The 18,941-nt window shown below is 32.0% G+C and overlaps 1 protein-coding gene and 1 pseudogene across 1 annotated transcript; both read right to left on the bottom strand.

The window, feature by feature from the left end:
• Positions 1 to 1,105: 1,105 nt before the first annotated feature.
• Positions 1,106 to 3,290, bottom strand: LOC110106182 (BURP domain-containing protein 12-like). The gene has a single exon (XM_020835956.2). The coding sequence runs from the start codon at positions 3,081 to 3,083 to the stop codon at positions 1,209 to 1,211; it is 1,875 nt and encodes a 624-aa protein (XP_020691615.1). The 5' UTR covers positions 3,084 to 3,290; the 3' UTR covers positions 1,106 to 1,208.
• Positions 3,291 to 17,400: 14,110 nt separating this feature from the next.
• LOC110106180 lies at positions 17,401 to 17,741 on the bottom strand (annotated as a pseudogene).
• Between the last annotated feature and the right edge of the window lie 1,200 nt (positions 17,742 to 18,941).

Genomic DNA, 18,941 nt, shown 5'->3' with positions numbered 1-18,941 from the left:
TGCTTCATCATGTTTGACACGGTACATAAGTAATTATGCATGGAGTTGTCCTCGCAAGCAGCATTATGGCACCGACACGTAGGTGGCAGGTGACCATCTTAACATCTTTTGCAGACAGGCGATAACGACGACAGGTATTTCTCTCTCTCTTTCTCTCTCTCTCTCTCTCTCTCTCTCCTCTTCAAATCTGAACCAAAAAATGGGAGTAGAGGAGCCAAACCATGACCTACTTGCTTGAAGAAGGGAGAACAATTCTACATCATTAAATAAAAAGGTTTTTTAATATGATAGTGAACCATGGATGTATTATATTAATTTTATGAGGAATGTTCTAGTGAACAAATTCATTATTAAATTTGAGAAACAAACCATCTAAATGGCTGCTATTGATCGATTCTCTAGAAAACCATTTTGTGGTGCAGCAAATTTGAAGACAGCTTCTCTCTCTGTATAGAAAACTTGTTTAATAGTTCTTAATTACTTTTTCTTTCATTAGCTGAAAATTTAATTTCAAAAATATTGTTTCAGATTCAGACATATGAATGTTTTGAGAATTGAAATTAGTGTTGTATTGCACCATTCTTAAAACAATTTTAATAATTCTTTCTTTATAATAAAACTATTTTTAAATTTAATAATTTGTGCCCAACTTGAAAAAAAATCTGACTTTGTCCTTGCTAGGGCTATGTTGGTTTTCTTTCTTTTGAAAATCTTATTGATAATTTATCAAAATTAGAAAATATGATTGATGTGACAAAATCATTTTATAATCTAGTCTTTTCACTCTGCAAGCTATATATGTATATTTATATGCTATAGAAGTTTTAAATACTTGAAAATTTTTAATTGTAAGATTGATTTTTTATTTATTTCTTCAGACTTTTAGAATTATCATTTAAGTTGAACATTTTGGTCATTATATCATTTATCTATTATCACATATGCTTAGGTTATGCTATTTTTTATTTTCTACTTATTATTGTCAGTAAATATTTTGTTATTATATTAATTTATTATATTGTTGAAAGATATTATCATTCCTCTCAATTAATGAAATGCTAGATGTAGACCCCAAATTAATAATATATATATAATTAAAGGGCATTATTAAAGTCTGATACAGATAAGAAGCATATGATAGGCCCACTCGCTTAGGAGTCTGGCGGGACAAGAAGATTGCATGGGACTGGGAAGGTGGCCAGCTTCGCTCATGCAGGATCACGTACCGTCCACGTCATGTCCCCCTCATATATCCAATGGCACACCTCGATTTTCCCCGGCCCCGGTCCCAGCGCCACGAACGCCCCGTGGTTAGGGCTCCAATCCGACGTGTCGATATGACAGATGGCGATCCCATGATTGATCTCCTCCTTGCTATCAACGGCCAAAATTTCAGCTTCATAAACGCGCACTCTCGGGACAGAGTGGCAATAGTAAACCAGGTACGGAAACAAGCTCTGGTGACAGCTCACCGATTCAGTAATGTTACCTCCGTTCACCCCTTTCACCTCACCGATGAGGATATTTCCCTTAGAGCCCTTCGTGTTCGTCGAGGATCTCACTTCAACATTACTGCCGAGGGTAGAGACGGCGAAGTCGATCATGTCCTCGGCCGAAGTCGCGCAACGCTTCGTCTCCCCACGGCTGGGCAGCCTTTCGCAGTCCGCTACCGTTGAAGCCACTGCCTTAGCCATGGCAGTGCCAGGAGGAATCTTGAAGATTTCTGTTACGGCGGTGACGGACAAAGGGATCTTTCCAGCGATCGAACGCGGAAGGAACGAACGCGGCTGCATCCGATCATGAATGTCCGGCATCGGCATTACCGTCCCCTTTTTCAGGCTGCTTTCTCTGAAGAACTTTCCAGCCTCTACCCGCTGATTAACCTGGGGATGCCTCGACTCCGTGTGGATTTTAGCGGATGAGGAATTGTGGTAAGATTTGAAATCGATCCCTGTATTCGCGTAGCCCTTGAATGTCGTATCGTCCTCGAAGTAGGACTTAAAGGTAATGTTACCATATGTGGAATTCTCGCCATAGCCCTTGAAGGCATCGGTGCCCGAGCTTTCATTACCGTAATTGTTGAATTCTGCGGTACCAAAGATGCCGTCCTTCTCATAGGAAGTAAATGAATCATCACCGATGTTGGATTGATGGCGGTAGGTGGTGAATCTTTCGGTTCCATCGGTGGTGCCAGAGCCGTATGATTCGAAATGATTGTTGGGGATGTTGGCGTGTTCGGAATAGGTTTTGAAGTTATCCACGTTCCCGGCGGCGTTCTCGCCGTAATGGGAGAAACCACTTTCAATTATATTAGAATATTTGTGGGCATAAGTGGTGAAGTCAGATGCTGTTCCACTGCCGTCCTTGCCGTATCTGGAAAAGATCTGCTGGCCAACGTTGGAATCGTCCCCGTAATGTACAAATCCGGCAATCCGGCCGGATGCATTGGTGACGTAGTTGGTGAACCCTAGGGCAACGCCGTCAGTGGAATTGGCGTATACGTTGAATTTATCGTTTCCGGAAGCTGAATTGGCTCCATAAGAGGTGAAATTGGCACCGGTGTCGACGTTTCCGGGGCCGTACTTGGCGAAGGAGTCGTTGTGTCCACCGGAGTCGTGACCGTAGCGGTTGAACGTGCTTAACGGGACCTCATTCCCGAAGTAGTTTTTGAAGGAAGACAGGCCTTCGCTGGCGGTGTTCGCGTAGTTGGAAAAGTTGCTGTTTTCGTAGCTGGAGAAAGCTGAGTCGCTGGGATGGGAAGCAAGGGATGGGGTTAATTCAGTGGTGCAGAGGAGGGCGGCGGCGGAGCAGAAGGAAGGGAGGCTCGAGGAAAGTTTGAAGGGGTCGGACGCGGCAATGGTGGAGAACTTGGCGGCGTCGGAGATGGAGAGCGGCGTAAGCTTGGAGACGAGGAACTGTGGATGGCGAGAAGAGTTGGGGATTTTTCGGTTCCAGTAACGGAGAAGTGCGGCCTTTTCGGTGAATGGGTTCGAGGATGATTTCGCCGGCGCTGGCGAGTTCTCCGCTGCGGTTGTCGAGAGGGCCAGGGAGATGAGGATCGCCAGTATAAGGTAGAAATCCATTTTCCTCTACCTTTGTACTCGCTAGCAGTAAGCAGCCGGAGCGCAGTGGTATTTAGAGAGCGGATGGTGTAAAACCAGTAAAAAAACAAAGCTTCTGTTCAGCGTTCAATAGAGCACGTGCTCATGCCCAAGTTGAGCTGAACGAGCATGGCAGCACATGGGCAAGTGGCTTATGCTGTTGAGCTCATCGACCAGATGCATTCACAGTTGTTTGGCAATAGTTTTGTAGTAATTGAACTGTTTAGTAAAATGATAATTTAAAAGAGGATTAAATTTTATTAAACCAGATTAAATATTTCATGTTATTTTCATGAACGCGCAAATAAATATTTCTTTATAGTTCAAAGAAATTGTGGTACGATGGTCTTGGATTCTTAATAAATAAATAAAAATGGTCTTTGATTGTCGTAATCAATTCTATATTTTAGTTTGTGTAAAATAAAATTATGAAATGTATAATTTTATATCTAAATATATATATTTTTTTAATTTTAGTTAACTATACTTATTGAACATTGACAAAATAATTCAAATGTTTATTCTTTCAAGGAAAAAAAAAAACAGCTTTGTGGTTCCACCCCTGCTTGAATATGTTAGATGTATAATAGAAGTTAGAAAGACTAATATAGTATGTTGAATGAGACAAATCGAGTATATGGATTAAGGACTAATCTCAATTTTTTTAACCTTCTTTTGAATTTCACATTCACAAATTTTGAAAACACCGCATTGATTTTATTTTTAACGTGAAGTATTCATAGATGAAAAAATTATTGGCTTTTTTCAGTTCAATAATTGCTACTAATATTAAAAAAAGTTTATTGATATATTTTTCCTCTAATTGAAAAAGATAATTTATTACATAGCGAAGGAACTACCTATCTTCATTGTCAGAAATCGTGCAGTGAATTTACATATTGATAGTTTAGGCATAACTATTGCGAGAGATAGTAACCATGTAGATGTAAGCAATGATTGTGTTACATTTTCATTTGATGTAAGTCTTGGAGCAAACTGAGTTGCAATATAGGTGAAATTATAGCATATGTATTGATCTAATGTTGACTGTTATGCATAATGATTTTTGTCATAATTGTTTTAAGAAGACATACTCCTACAAGCAAAAAAAAAAAAAGATGTCTTTGTTGTTATAAAAAGTTGTGTAGCCAACATGTTTAGAGATAGTTGTAGTAAATAGGAGTGGCTATGGTGTGAAAAATTGAAGTGATACAAACAAGTTGACATAGGTCCTATGGGCAATTATTTTGGCATGCATCTCACTAAGATATGCATATTGGGGTGGCAAGAACTACTGTAAAGAAAAAATTATAATGCAATCGTTCTTTTATGATTTCTTTGATAATTTAACCTATGCTGTTCTCTCTCTCTCTCTCTCTCTCTCTCTCTCTCTCTCTCTCACACACACACACACACACACACACACACACACACATTCAATAATGTGAATGTTGGCAATAATGTTAATGTTTCTAATAATAGTCCAGAACTGCTTGCTCCACCCACGAATAATGTGAATGTTGGTTATAATGTTTGTTTCTTATTTTATCAAACTGAATATCCCTTCCATGGGTAATGAGAATATGGGCAATAATGTGGTTGGTTCTAATGATTCTTTCATTGATGCCTCTTTGTCTTTGAATGTATCAAATTTGGTTCTTGCTATTATTTTACATATTTTATCTGATTCTAATAATGATTTAATGGTTTTTGGTGTTAGGGATGTTGGTGAACAGTGTAGTTTGGGACAACATTATAACGGGGACTATGAAAGTGCTTTCCCTTCAGGTAAATTTGTTGATCAATGGGAGGAAGGGGTAATAAAATCTGATGATGAACGGTATACTCTAAATGATCTCGATGATTTTGGTAAAGCTCTTCTTACACATGGTACTAAAGATGATAATATTTGGACTACTGTCAAGAGAATGAATAGGAATAAGAAAAAAATGGTTTCTAGACCATCATCTAGTGAAGTAAGAATCACTATATCTATTGCTTCTTCTAAAAATATTGTTGATGTTTAGTATCTTAATTTGAAATGTTAGGGGAGTTGGCAAGGTTGACTCCATGTGCAAAATTTTTAATTTATGTCGCATTCATAATATTAAGGTTCTTCTTTTATTATATCCTATGGCTGATCCCTCTATAATTGTTATTTGCTAGAGACAATTTGGTTTTGATTGTTCCTTTTCTAGCTCCTCGGGTAATATTTAGATTTTTTGGAAAGGTAATGTTAATATGTCGATTGCGGTTGACTGTGTCAAGTCATTCATTATTGCTTCTCTATTTTTAATGTCCAAATTATTGGTTTGTTCATCTATGTTAGTTGTTCTAAACTTGGTAGAATACCCTTGTGGCCGAATTTAACTCAAATTGCTTATTTGTTCAGTGGTCCTTGGTTTGTAGGTGGAGAATTTAATGTCATTTCTCATTGTAGTGAAAAAGTTGGGGGTTCTCCTCCTAGCTTGAATTCTATAGAGGATTTTAACAATATGATTTTGGATTGTGGTCTTACTAATATTGGCTTTTTTTGTCCTAGTTTTATGTGGTCAAATAATAGAATTTGGGAAAGGCTTGATCATTTGTTGTTTAATGGTGACTGACTAACTTCTTTCTTTAACTCTACTATTGAACATCTTAGTCGGACGGTTTCTGATCACCCTCCTCTCCTCTTGAAGATTTCTCAAGTTAATTTTCAAGGTGTTAGCCCTTTTCATTTTAAAAATATGTGGTTAAAGGATAATGATTTTGTTAACATTTTGAGGAAAATTGGGACACCCCTGTCCAATATTTTCAAGGGGATAATGATATGATTATACTTTCCCTTAAGTTTAAAAGGCTAAAATATTATTTAAAGTGGTGAAATAATAAAAAATTTTGAAAATATAGTTAGGCTAAAAAATTGATGGCTGCTCTTGAAAGTAAATTTCATATTTTCTCTTATTATAGTGATTAGGAGCATGTAAGGTTGGCTAAGGCTAATCTCCATCATTTTGAAATCATAGAAGAGTATTGGAGATAAAAAGCTACTTCTAAGAACCTTGTTGAAGGTGAAAAAAACACTAAATATTTTCATTCTTTAGTGAATTCTAAGAGATCCAAAGCTTCCATTAAGAGGATCAAACTTGACTCTGGTAAATGGTGTGAGAATTATGCTGCTATTATTGAATCTATTATCAATTACTTTAAAAGTTCTCTTGGTGTTTCTAATCATGTTAATCAAGTGTCTAATCCTAACATTATTCCCTCTTTAATTATTAATGTTAACAAACAATCTTTATCTAAACTTCCTGATGAAGATGATATCTATAAAGTTTTTATGTCTATGAATAAGGATTCTGCTACTTGTCCAAAGGGTTTTTCTATTGCTTTTTTCAAGAGTGTTGGATTATTATTAAGATAAATAATTGTAAGGCCGTTTGGGATTTTGTTGTAATGGTTTTGCTATTCCTAAATGCTTTACAATATCTCTATTGTATTAATTTCTAAAAAAAGGTCAACCCTACTAGTTTAAGTGATTTTAGACCTATAATCATGTGCTCCAAAATTTTGGTTATTAGATTAGCTCCTTTACATTAAAAAATTATCTGTATTGGTCAAACTATTTTGTTAAAGGCAGAAACATAGCTAATAATGTGTTACTTGCTCGGGAACTTCTGCATGAGATTAATAGAAATGTTCATGGTCATAACCTTATTTTGAAACTTGACATTTCTAAGGCATATGATAACCTGAACTGATCATTTTTATTTAGCAATCTTCATCTATTTGGATTTGATGCTAAATTAAAGTTGTCAATCTTCTTAAAAACATAATTGAGAATTATTTATTTTCTATCATTATTATTGGTATTTCTAATGATTTTTTTAAAGTTTCTCAAGGTATTAGACAAGGAGATTTTTTATCTCATGCTCTTTATATCATATATATTAATTATTTTTTTATAGGTTTGTCCCAATTTTTTTTTCCATTAATAGTAATTGTTATTACAAAAATTTTGTTGGCATCAATATTAGTCATTTTTATTTGGGCTATGATATCATTATTTTTTGTAATGGCACCTTCAAGTGTGTTAAAAAAATTAGATATCTTCCCTCTAATTTTGAAAATGAAAGTGTTATGTCCTTAAATAACAACAAATACACCTTTATTGGTAGAATGGGTATGTCTTATGTGCAGAGTAACAATATTACTACTTATACAGATTTTTCTATTCAAGTTTTACCTTTTTATTATATTGGAACTCCTTTATTTAAAGGTTATAAATGTTCTTTTTTGTTCAATAAGATTTTTACCTCTATATCTAACAAAATTTCTTGTTGGGAGTATATGTTGCTTTCTATGGTGGCTCATCTTCTATTTATTAAAAGCATTTCATGTTATATGCCCATGTATTTACTTCAGACCATCAACCATACTACCACCATTTATGATAGATTGGAAAAAAATTTTAATATATTTTTTTTGGATCAACACTACTGTTGTCAGGTCCTACATCCTAGATGAGTAAAGTGGAGGGTTATATTAGGTAGTCGATAGCCAGCATAAAATTTATCGAATAATTATGATATGAATCCTTTAAAAAATTATGTTAATGCTAGGGCATCCCTAGAAGCAGCATATTGTATGGTTTGAATACAGTGACAAGTGTGTAAGGCCCGTTACACCAGTGCCCATGTATAGTGTTAAATAGGCAAGGGTTCCCACATCAAAGATGGATGTGGGAAAAGAAGGTTGTTCATGAAACTAAAACTAGGATATGAATCTAGAATATAGGCTCCCTTACATGATAATTAATATAATTAATATATATTATGATTCATAAGAAGATAAATATTCTATGTATTAAGGAAACTAAATGGGTTGAAGGGAAGGCTAAGGAGATTGATAGTTTAGGATATAAATTATGGTATTCAAGTAGGAGTAATATTAGAAATGATGTAAGTTGATTATAGATAAGAGTTTGAAGGATAATATTATAAAAATTAACATAATTGGAGATAGAATTATAGCTTTAAAGATTATTGTTGATGTTAAAATTCTTAATATTATAAGTGCTTATACTCCTCAATTAGGTTTGGATAAGGGTTTAAAATTAAAATTTTGGAAAGACTTAAGAGAATTAATATAAAAGATACCTCATGAAGAAAGAGTTTTTATTGAAGAAGATTTAAATGGAGATATTGGTAGAGAGGTAGATGATTTTAAAAGCAATACATGAGTTCGGAATGAAAAAAGAAGGTAGTAATAAGACCATATTAGTTTTTTCTTTAACTTATGATTTCTTAATAGCTAATACCTTTTTAAAAAAAGAGATGAGCATCTTATCACTTATAAAAATGGATATAATAATATATATATTAATTATTTTCTTATAAGAAAATTATATTATTTAGATTGCAAAGATTATAAAGTTATTTCAAGTAAAAATTTATGTACCAAATATTGATTATTTGTTTTAGACTTTAAGATAAAGGGGAAAAAATAAAAAACAAAGTAAAATAATTTTCTATGATTAGATGGGGCATTTAAATAATATTAACAAAAAAATTTTATGAGTAAGATTTTAGATCTTAAGATTTTATCTATGCATGAGGATGCTAATATTATGTGAAAAAATGTTGCTAGTGATATTAAGAATATTTCAAAAGATATGCTTGAAGTTTCAAAGGGAAAAGTTCCTAATAGTAAAAATAGTAAGTAGTGGAATCCAAATGTGCAAGAAAAGATAAAAATAAGAAGATTTTTTTATAAAAAATTGGTTTAGATGTAAAAATTCTAATAATTGAAAAAACTATAAAGAGAGTCGTAAGGAATCTAAATGAGTATAGCTTTTAATGATTTATATAATAGATTTGATACTAGGGAGGGAGAAATATATATGTATAAAGACAAACAAAGAGATAGGAGTAGTAAGGATTTAGTTTAAGTGAAGTGCATTAAGGATGAAGATAAAAAAAAAATTTCTTGGAAGATGATATTCAACAAAGATGGATGAGATATTTTGCTAAACTTTTTAATAAAGAATGTGAAAATATGATTGACTTTAGTGGTTTTAGCACCCTAAATGAAAATAATTTTTTTTTATCGATGTATTAGTAAAATCGAAGTTAGAGATGCTTTAAAGAAAATGAAGTGTGGAAAAGCTGTTGGACCTGATGATATTCTAATAGAGACGTAGAAATGCTTAAGAGAAGAAGGAATTTCTTGGCCTACTAAACTTTTAAATATTATTTTGAAGACTAAAAAGATGTTAGATCAGTGGAGAATGAGTGTGTTAATTTTTATTTTTAAGAATAAAGGTGGTGCACATGAGTGTGTAAATATAGAGTAATTAAGTTAAAGTTCCATACTTTAAAACTATGATAGCGAGTTATGTAGCATAGGTTGTGGCGTGATACTATTATTTATCAAAATCAATTCGTATTCATGTCGGATAAGTCTACTATGGAATCTATACATTTATTGAGAGGTTTGATGGAGAAATATAGAGAGAATATGAAGGATCTACATATGATATTAATTGATTTAGAAAAGCATATGATAAAGTTCCAAGAGAAGTGCTATGGAGAGTTCTTAAAAAAGAAAGTAGTTAATAATGCTTATATTAAAATCATTAAAAATATGTATGCATGAACTATTACTTGTGTTCAAACACAAGGTGGTTTGACCAAGTATTTTTTCCTATTTCAGTTAGATTAAATCATAGATCTGCCTTAAGTCTATATCTTTTTGCTTTAGTCATGGATGTTCTCACTAGACATTTGCATGAGGATGTACCTTGGTGTATGCTTTTTGCTGATGATATTATTCTTGTTGATAAGATTAGAGAGGGAGTTTAAGGTAAACTTGAATTATGGATGTTAACATTAGAGTTTAAAGGTTTTCACTTTAGTAGATCTAAAGATGAACATATGTAGTGTAAATTTAGTAACAATAGACCTAGTGAGGGGATTGTGACTTTGGGCGATCAAGCCATTAATAAGAGTACATGTTTTAATATATTGGATCTATTATTCAGATTGATGGTGAAATAAAGGGGGATATTATTAGCAGAATTCAAGTTGTATGGTTAAAGTGGAGGAATGCATTAGGCTTGTTGTGCGATATAAAAGTCCCCCTCAAACTTAAGAAAAAAATTTATAAGATGGTGGTGAGACCTGCAATGCTTTATGGTGTTGAATGTTGGCCATTAAAAGAGAAGCATAATACTAATTTAGGTGTTGCAGAGATGAGGATGCTTAGGTGGACGAGTGGCTCTACCTTTAGAGATAGGATATGAAATGAGCATATACATAAAAATGTTGGAGTAGCTCTAGTGAAAGATAAAATCAAAGTCTCCTTAGATGGTTTGTTCACATTAAATGGAGGCCTTCCAATGACCCTTTTAGGAAAGTTGAGGTATTAGATTTGACTTATGTTAAGAAATGTAGAGGTAGACCTAAAAAGACTTGGTTAGAAAATATTAGAAATGATCTTTTTTTATTAGATTTAAATGAGTATTTAACTTTTCACAGGACAAACTGGGGAAAAAGGATTCATGTAGCCGACCCTACGTATTGGGACAAAGGCTTGATGTTGTTGTTATTGTTATTGTTGTAGTTGTTATTGTTGTATATACTGATGTTTCCAAAAAGATCCATTATTCCAATTAGAATGTGTGTATGGGTCCTTACTTAGAGTGAGGTTTGGGTTGTAAGTTGAACTTTGATTTAATTAAAAGATTTTTTGGTTAAACTTCAGTGAAAGTTTAGGAAGAATGACTCTATGTGGGCCAATTATATTCATTAGAAATGTTGTAAGAATGTGCATCATACTCTTAGGTTTTTAAGCAAGGGCAATCCCCTAGGTGGAAAGGCTTTATAACATTAAATGGCTGGCTAAACCTACTACTCAATGGAGAATTTGTAATGAGTCTTCCCAATTCTAGCAGGATAAGTGGTTAGGTGTTGGGCCGGCCTATCGACTCCTACTTTAACTCTCTTTATACCGCCTCAATGAAATTCTCAAATTTTATGATAATTGCTCCATGGAATGTCTTCGTAATGTTATCTCTCAAAGTTTGGTTAGTCTCATTTGTGATATTCCCATTAATCTATATAGTAATGGCAAAATTTTGGTCAAGCTATCTCGTGATGGTGATTTTAGTCTTAGGAAAACATGGCATTATTTTGGAAATAAAAATCAGCACAATTTTATTTTTTTCTAAAATTTGGAGGGCTACTATCCCTCTCAGCTATTCTTTATTAGCTTTGAGAATTTTGAAGGATTTCATTCTGGTTCATGTCAGGTTCCGAAATAAAGGTATTAATTTGGCCCAAATGCCAATGTTGTTTTAGCCTTAAAACTATTAACCATATTTTCATTTACAGTCTGATATCTATCATGGCTTGGATCACTTTTTAGAATAGCTTAAACATTTTCATTAATTTACATGCTATCAATATTTGTCCTTTTTAAATGTCAGGATTCAACCTAATAATTTTGAGCATTGGATTTTGGTCATTCCTTTAACTATTTTATGGTTGTAATGGGATGAGAGGAATAATAGCAAGCATTTGGGGACTAAGATGAGCTACAAAAGGATTCTGAGATCTTTTAATTTTAAGATCTATCAGTTGTTCGCTGCTCATGTCCATTTTCCTAAACATTTTAATCATAAAAGAGTGGCTTTTTTTATTCAACATTAGCATTGATAATACTTTTATTAGTATCCCCATAAGTTTATTTTGTAGCATAAACCTGCTATGATGAAGGTGAAGATCAATCTTCACACTGCTATCATTGATAACTAATGTGGGATTGGTGGCCTTATAAGGAATTCAAATGGCAGGTTAATCATGGGCTTTGGTTCCTCTTATTTGATCCTTGATGTAGTTTCTACAAATTTTAATGCCAATTTTAAGGGCTTGGAGGAATTTTGTACTTTAAATTTTCAATGTGTTTGGATTGAAGTTGATCTTGATGTGGTTATTGACACTACTAAGCTGAACAAGATTATGAATTTGAATAACTTCTATATTCTGCATAAAATTAAGTTTATGCTTCATAAATTTGTGTACAAAATTTCCTCCATCAAAAAGGCTGATAATGGTCATGCTGCATGGTTAGATAAGAATGGGCCTCCTAGTATTAATCCTATGTCTTTTATTTTATCTAATATCCCTCATTTTATTAAAGGTAGTCTGCTATTGAATGCTGCTGGGATGCCTTATGTCTGATCTTTTATTTCATTTCATGTTTTTTTTTTCCGGGGTGGTCTCTTTATAGTATCCTCTTTGCTTGATGTGCTTTTTGTTGGTTGGTTTTCATCTCTGGTTTTCTCATGAAGTTTGTTGTTGGTTTTTTTTTATCTAGCTCATTCTTGTTTCCTTGTCCAATTTCTTTTTCTCCTGAAGTGTGTATTTGGCATGCATTTAATCCTTCAATTTTACTTATGTTTGCCTATTATGTGTTGGGCACATATTTTCTCCTCGTTGTTATTTTGTATGTTCTTCTGTGTTGTGTTTGATTTGCAGTTTAGATTTGGTGCTAATCCTTCTTGGTTCTGGCTTTCTTCCTTGCTGGTTGGTTATTTGCTCTATGTGATTTTCCCTTCTTCTTTCTCTATGCAGTTATCATTTTTTTTGCAGGGATCAGTGCTCTTTCTTGCTAAGGCTCTTCATGATCTCTTCTTTTGGGTGATGGCTCCTAGCCTCCTTAGTTCTAGGTTTTTTCTTGTTCACTTTTTTTAATTAGGTGGGATCTTTAACTCTTTAGGTTTTTTATCTTTTTTTTTTTTTTTGCCTATAGATCCTTGGAGCGTAGCTAGCTTTAGATCCTTTATAAGGTCTTGTAACTTTTAATTTAATTAACGCGTAGGCTTGATGGTGGGTTTTCTCAAAAAAAAATAAAAAATGTTGTCATATAAGACTAAGAGCTTACATATGATAGCGATCAATATATATTCTCATTTGATTCAAAGATTAACTTTCTTGAAAAGATACTTAAATGATAACAACAGGTTCATAGAAGTTAACACCATATCAAATTGATCATTATTTGGACTTCAAATCTTCAAAGAAGAGTTTTTGGGATGTAGCACCACCAACTCATGTCAACTAGGCTTAGAGTCTCAAATTTATAAGGCGGGAACAGACCGTCGAATAGATATCACAATTATATTCTTTCAATAATAATAAGTGCTCAATAAACTAAATATCTAAATGTAACTAAAGAGCCATTACAAAATTTTTTTAGTATAAACATACCTTGTATATTTTTAGTTGATCATCTCCTTCTGTACAAGAAACCTTTTTATGAGCCAATTAATCAACATGGGACCGGACTTACCTAAAATTTTAATGAAATACCTTTAGTTTTTTAAATAAACTTAGCAATTAATTATAATTTATGGCATATTAATAACAATATCTCATGCATTCAAGTGTTAAGGTAATTATTATACTTTTTATTATATATATATATATATCATAAATTTTTTATCACATAATCCTTTTTAGCATGTATATCATTTAATTAAGGAACAATATCTAATAAGTACCAATTTAGGTATTTTCATTTTTATTTTTATTTCATTTTCAATTTAATGTGCGTGGGTATCGTATGTCAATTTAATTTTCATATGCATGGCAATCTATTTATAACATAATTACTTTGTAAGAGGCTATTTCTACATCTTTAATATAAAAATATAAATTTATCAATATGAATATGCATAATCATTAATCTTTTTCATTTTTAATATAAAGTAATGTTCATTTGAATGAAATATTAAAAATATGAAATTCCATATCAACAAATACATAAAATTAAATGATATAAAAGTGTTATAATTTAAAAACATAATTACTTACCTTGCCTTTTTCTAAGGATGAGTCTATCACTTTTGAGTTCTAAAAACTCTTAATTAGTCTTTGTTAGAGCACAACCTAACTATTAAAGATATAATCATATTAGTCTATGCAAATAATTTAGACTACCTTAACATTTATTTTCAAATTAAAATTTTCATTGATAATGTAACACTTATATAGTCTTTCCTTGAGAACACTTACATGCAGTACTTTTTCCTTAGCTATACTACTTGATTCTTCCATTGTCCTATCATAATATCAAAGTTTTTCATTAAAATTTTAACCTTGGAGAACCAAATAGTCTTAAAAAAAAAAAGTTAAATGCTAAATACCAAAAATTATCTTATGTTAACTTTGATAATGGCATTACAGTATGAAAAAAATATCTCAACAAATCATATGTAGTATTTGATAAGACTCATAAAACTCTATACTTCTAAATTGCAGTCAGCCTTGGCCATTGTGCAATAGCTGTACCTTCATCCTAATCCATAGAAATACGTTCATCATTAATCACATGCCCTAGAAAAGTCGCACTACTTAACCATAATTCATATTTCAAGAATTTTGCCAATGACTTATTTTCCTTGAGCATTCATAACATTACATCTAGATGATATTCTCTCTCATATAAATCAAAATATCATGTTTAAATATAATAATAAATATATCCAAGAATAATTAAAAAATTATATTTATTAAATCTATGAATATTATTTGAGCTTTCATCACTCCATATGACATCACCACAAATTCATAATGACCATATATTATTCTAAAGAAATTTTTGGCAATATCTTCTTCCTTAATGTGTAATTGATGATATTCAAAACGTAAATGAATTTTAGAAAAAAATTTTGGTCCCTCAAGCTGATCAAATAAATCATTAATTCTTGGTAGCAGGTGTAAGACTTAATAGAGTTCTCTAACTCTTTGCATAAACTCGCATCATAATTTAATATTTTTAAATAATTATTGCGACGTCTCGCATAATTAATATATTTAATTATTCTAACAGCATGTACTTATTATTAATTGTGAGTTTTTTTAAATTCTCTATAAGCAATACACATTTAAAAACTTTGATCCATATTTTTTTTACAAATAATACTAAAGCTCCCTATGGTGATGGGCGAAGTCTGATAAATCATTTATCTAAAAATTCTTGCAGCTGACTTTTTAATTTTTGTAATTTCTTAATTGCCATTATATAAGGTGTTTTTACAACTAGTTGTGATCCTGGTAATAATTCAATCGTAAAATCTATTTTTCTTTCTGGCGATAATTTAGGAAAATAATCTAAGAACACATATGGGTATTCTTTCACTACTAGTATGTCATTTAACTCCTTTACTTCTTTAATCATATCATTTATGTGAGCAAGGAAACCCTAATACCCATTGTTTAGCAATTTACTAGTTTTCAAATAAATTATTGTTATTGAAAAACTTATCTATCTCCACAAAATTTACATTCCTTTTCTCCAGGGATTTTGAATTTAATTATCTTCTTATTGTAATCTATCTATAGTGAAAAAATAACTAGATTTTCAATCCATCCACAAGATCACATCAAATTCATATAAAGGTAACACATTCAGATTTACTCAAAATTTCCTCTTATTTATATTGGTGTATATCTAACATAAACTATTAACATTCATAGTAGATTTATTTTGCATCAAAATCTCTAAAGATGTAAGTATTTTGAAAATATACAATCTAACTGATTTTACAAATTCTTATGATATAAAGGAATACAATGCTCTAGTATAAAATAGAATTTTTGCAAGCTTACCTTGAATTAGTATTATACTTATAATTATTCAATAATAAACATCATGAATATTATTATTAATTTATTTAGTAATTTATTTAACATTTAATTACCCATAAAATATTAAAGAAAATTTTTACATGTATCAAATAAATGACATACATATAATTAGTTCAGGTAAATCCTTAACATCCTAACAATGCATACACTCTTGGCTAAGTATTATGTTGGCTTTGAGTTAAGACAGGAGTTGATACCGTTGACTCTATTATCCTTTATCTGCCAAAATTTCATTGAGATGACCCAACACTAGCTTTTATTTCTCCTGAAGGTTTTTGTCCCAGAATTAGGTTGTTCTAAGCTATATATCCAAGCTGATGACACTAAAAATAAGTATTCATTCTGAGAAGATATTCACCCTTATGATATTTCCCACATTTATTGTCGTTATTCATACTCATATTATTTCCACTATTAGTCGATTTTACTTTCTTCCACTTAGATTTTTTTATTGACAAATTGATCTAAACTGCAATTCTTATTTAGTTTTTACACCTGTATTTTTTGTCTTTTGGAATTCATACCCCCTTTGAGTATTTTGGATATCCATTTCAATCCTCCTATCTCTTTCCACCAAAACAAAATATTCATTAATTCCTAAAGGAATAAGAGGCTATCTAATTGTATCTTTTAAATCAAATAAGAACATATGGCATTTATCTTCAGCTGTATGAATTAATTAAGGTTCATAACTTGCTAAAGTGCTGAATTCACAAATTTGTCCCCTTGAACAAGTCTTCAAAACTTATCTTGCATCAGTCTTTTATAGAAAGATATAAAAACTGTCTCTAAAAACATGTGTAAATTCTTTCCATTTAATTTGAATACTAGGTATCCCTCCAAACTTGTCTTGATGTTGCCCCCTCTAATATCTTTAAGCTTCTACAACATGAGTAAACATGGGCAGATCCCCCATGTATTGAGGGTGGGCAAATGCCCACCCTAAAAAAATGTATTAAATATATAGAGGAAATATTTTAGAATATTTTGAATATTTTGGGTATTTTTCCCCCTCTCAAAAATCTTTTTTGCTCTAATTTTATCAATCCCAAGCGTTTTGGCCATCTCCCGCAAAAAAAAAAAAAATTTTCTCACCTTGAAAAAAGAAGCTGGATCCGCCCCTGTATGTAAATATTGCCAATAAACCCTTCTAACTTTGGGATAAACATACTATTTAATATCTCCTCAATATATAGTAACCAATTCTTGGCCTCTATTATTCCTTTAAAATAAGGACTTAAAATTTTAATTTAATACTTTGATTATATATATATATATATATATATATATATGATAAATATTATTGGAATATCATCAGGTCCAACAGCTTTTCCACCCTTCATTCTATTTAAAGCCTCTCTAACTTCAGTTTGGAAAATCATGACCACATAATGTGAAAACAAAATTACATCAATTCACTTGGAAAATCAACTTCATTTGAGTTTTAACCATGCAAAAAAGATTTTTTTTTGCAGAGAAAATCAAGATGTGTATATGAGACACAAAATACCAAATAGAACAAAATCCTAAATAAATAAAAGCATAGAGAATTACATCAATTAAGTGTTTTTTACCGAACAAAGAAAACAAGAAAAAGTAGATTTCTAGTCAAAAAGACTGAAACCCATATCATCGTCGCTTCCTCCTTTGGCTCTTTCTTTTTCTCCTCAGTGGCAGGGGCTGCTTCTGGTGCAGCACCACCGCCGTCGCCAGCTGCCGGATTCGCTACAGCCACAGAAGCGCCGCCTCCACCTAATCCGACGCTAAGGATGAGATCATCAACGCTCCTCTTCTCAAGAAGCTTCGTGATAAGGGTTGCCCAGTAAGATTCAACTGAGATTTTCTAAGCCTTCACCAGCATGGAGATCTTCTCCGCCGTGATAAGAATCCCATCATCATAAAGAATCAGAGCAGCGAGGCTGCTAGGTTGCTCTCCGATTGACATCTTTACCGGGGCAATTCGCTTTAGATGAAGAAAACCATAATTCTGAAGCGCCGACTACTTTGAGTTCTTATATAAATAAACTTAGTGGTTAATTATGATTTATGATACAATAGTAATAATATCTCATGCGGTCAAGTAGTTATGACAATCATTTGGCTTTAATTACAAAATCATATATATCATAAATTTTTTATTACATAATCCTTCTTTCATGCTATCATTTTTTTAAAATTGATCTAATTCAGGAGCACCATCTAATAAATAATAATTAGGTACTTTCATTTCAAATTCCATTTCATTTCTATTTAACATGGATGAATATGTTGTGTTCACAACCACCACCACAAAGAGGTGAATTATTGAATTGCATGCATATACTTTTCCATTTTTATATTTTTTTATTTCATCTTAAAGTTTATTCTTTCACTTTCATTCTCATTTTCATATAAATAATAATCTCAATATAATATAATTATTTTGTAAGAAGCTCTTTCTACATCATCAATATAAAATTATCAATATGAATATACATAGTCGTTTAATTTTTCTCATTTTTAATATAAAATAACATTCATTTGAATGAACAATCAAATATATAAAATTCCATATCAATAAATACACAAAATTAAATAACATTAAAGTATTTTAATATAAAACATAATTATCAACTTTGCTTTCTTCTAATATCGAATATATCACTTCTGAGTTCTTAAAACCCTGAATTAGTCTTTGTTAGAGCACAACCCAACGATTAATGATAAATCATATCAATCTATACAAATAACTTAGAACTGTTTGTGGGCTCTGAAAATTTGGCCCAGAACTCGGCCCGCTTTTGTTTTCTTTTGGGGAGTTTTAACGGAATTAAGTTCTTAGGTAAATTTTGGAAAGGCAGATGGGTTTGTATATAAGACACTAGACAAAGATTTCGCCCTCATTTTGTGAGAACTTTATGATTGAGTTCTGGTATCCCATAGGCGCAAGCCCCTACAGTTAATTACCCCTCCTGATGATAGGAGAGAACTTTCAATTAAGACTAGTCGTCGAACAGATACATAGAGATATGTGGTATCCGGCATATAGTAGCAGCATGAGTTTAGGTATTTGAGTGGATTGATATTTAAAAAAGAAATTTCATCAACTAGCACTTAAACAGGATGGTGGGGGAATAGATGATGGCCCCGATCAAGATCCCATGGT

The sequence above is a fragment of the Dendrobium catenatum genome, unplaced genomic scaffold (genome assembly GCF_001605985.2).
Source record: "Dendrobium catenatum unplaced genomic scaffold, ASM160598v2 fragScaff_scaffold_716, whole genome shotgun sequence".
Classification (NCBI taxonomy): domain Eukaryota; kingdom Viridiplantae; phylum Streptophyta; class Magnoliopsida; order Asparagales; family Orchidaceae; genus Dendrobium; species Dendrobium catenatum.
Note: the sequence above shows the minus strand (reverse complement) of the source record. Positions and strands in the feature narration are given on the sequence as shown.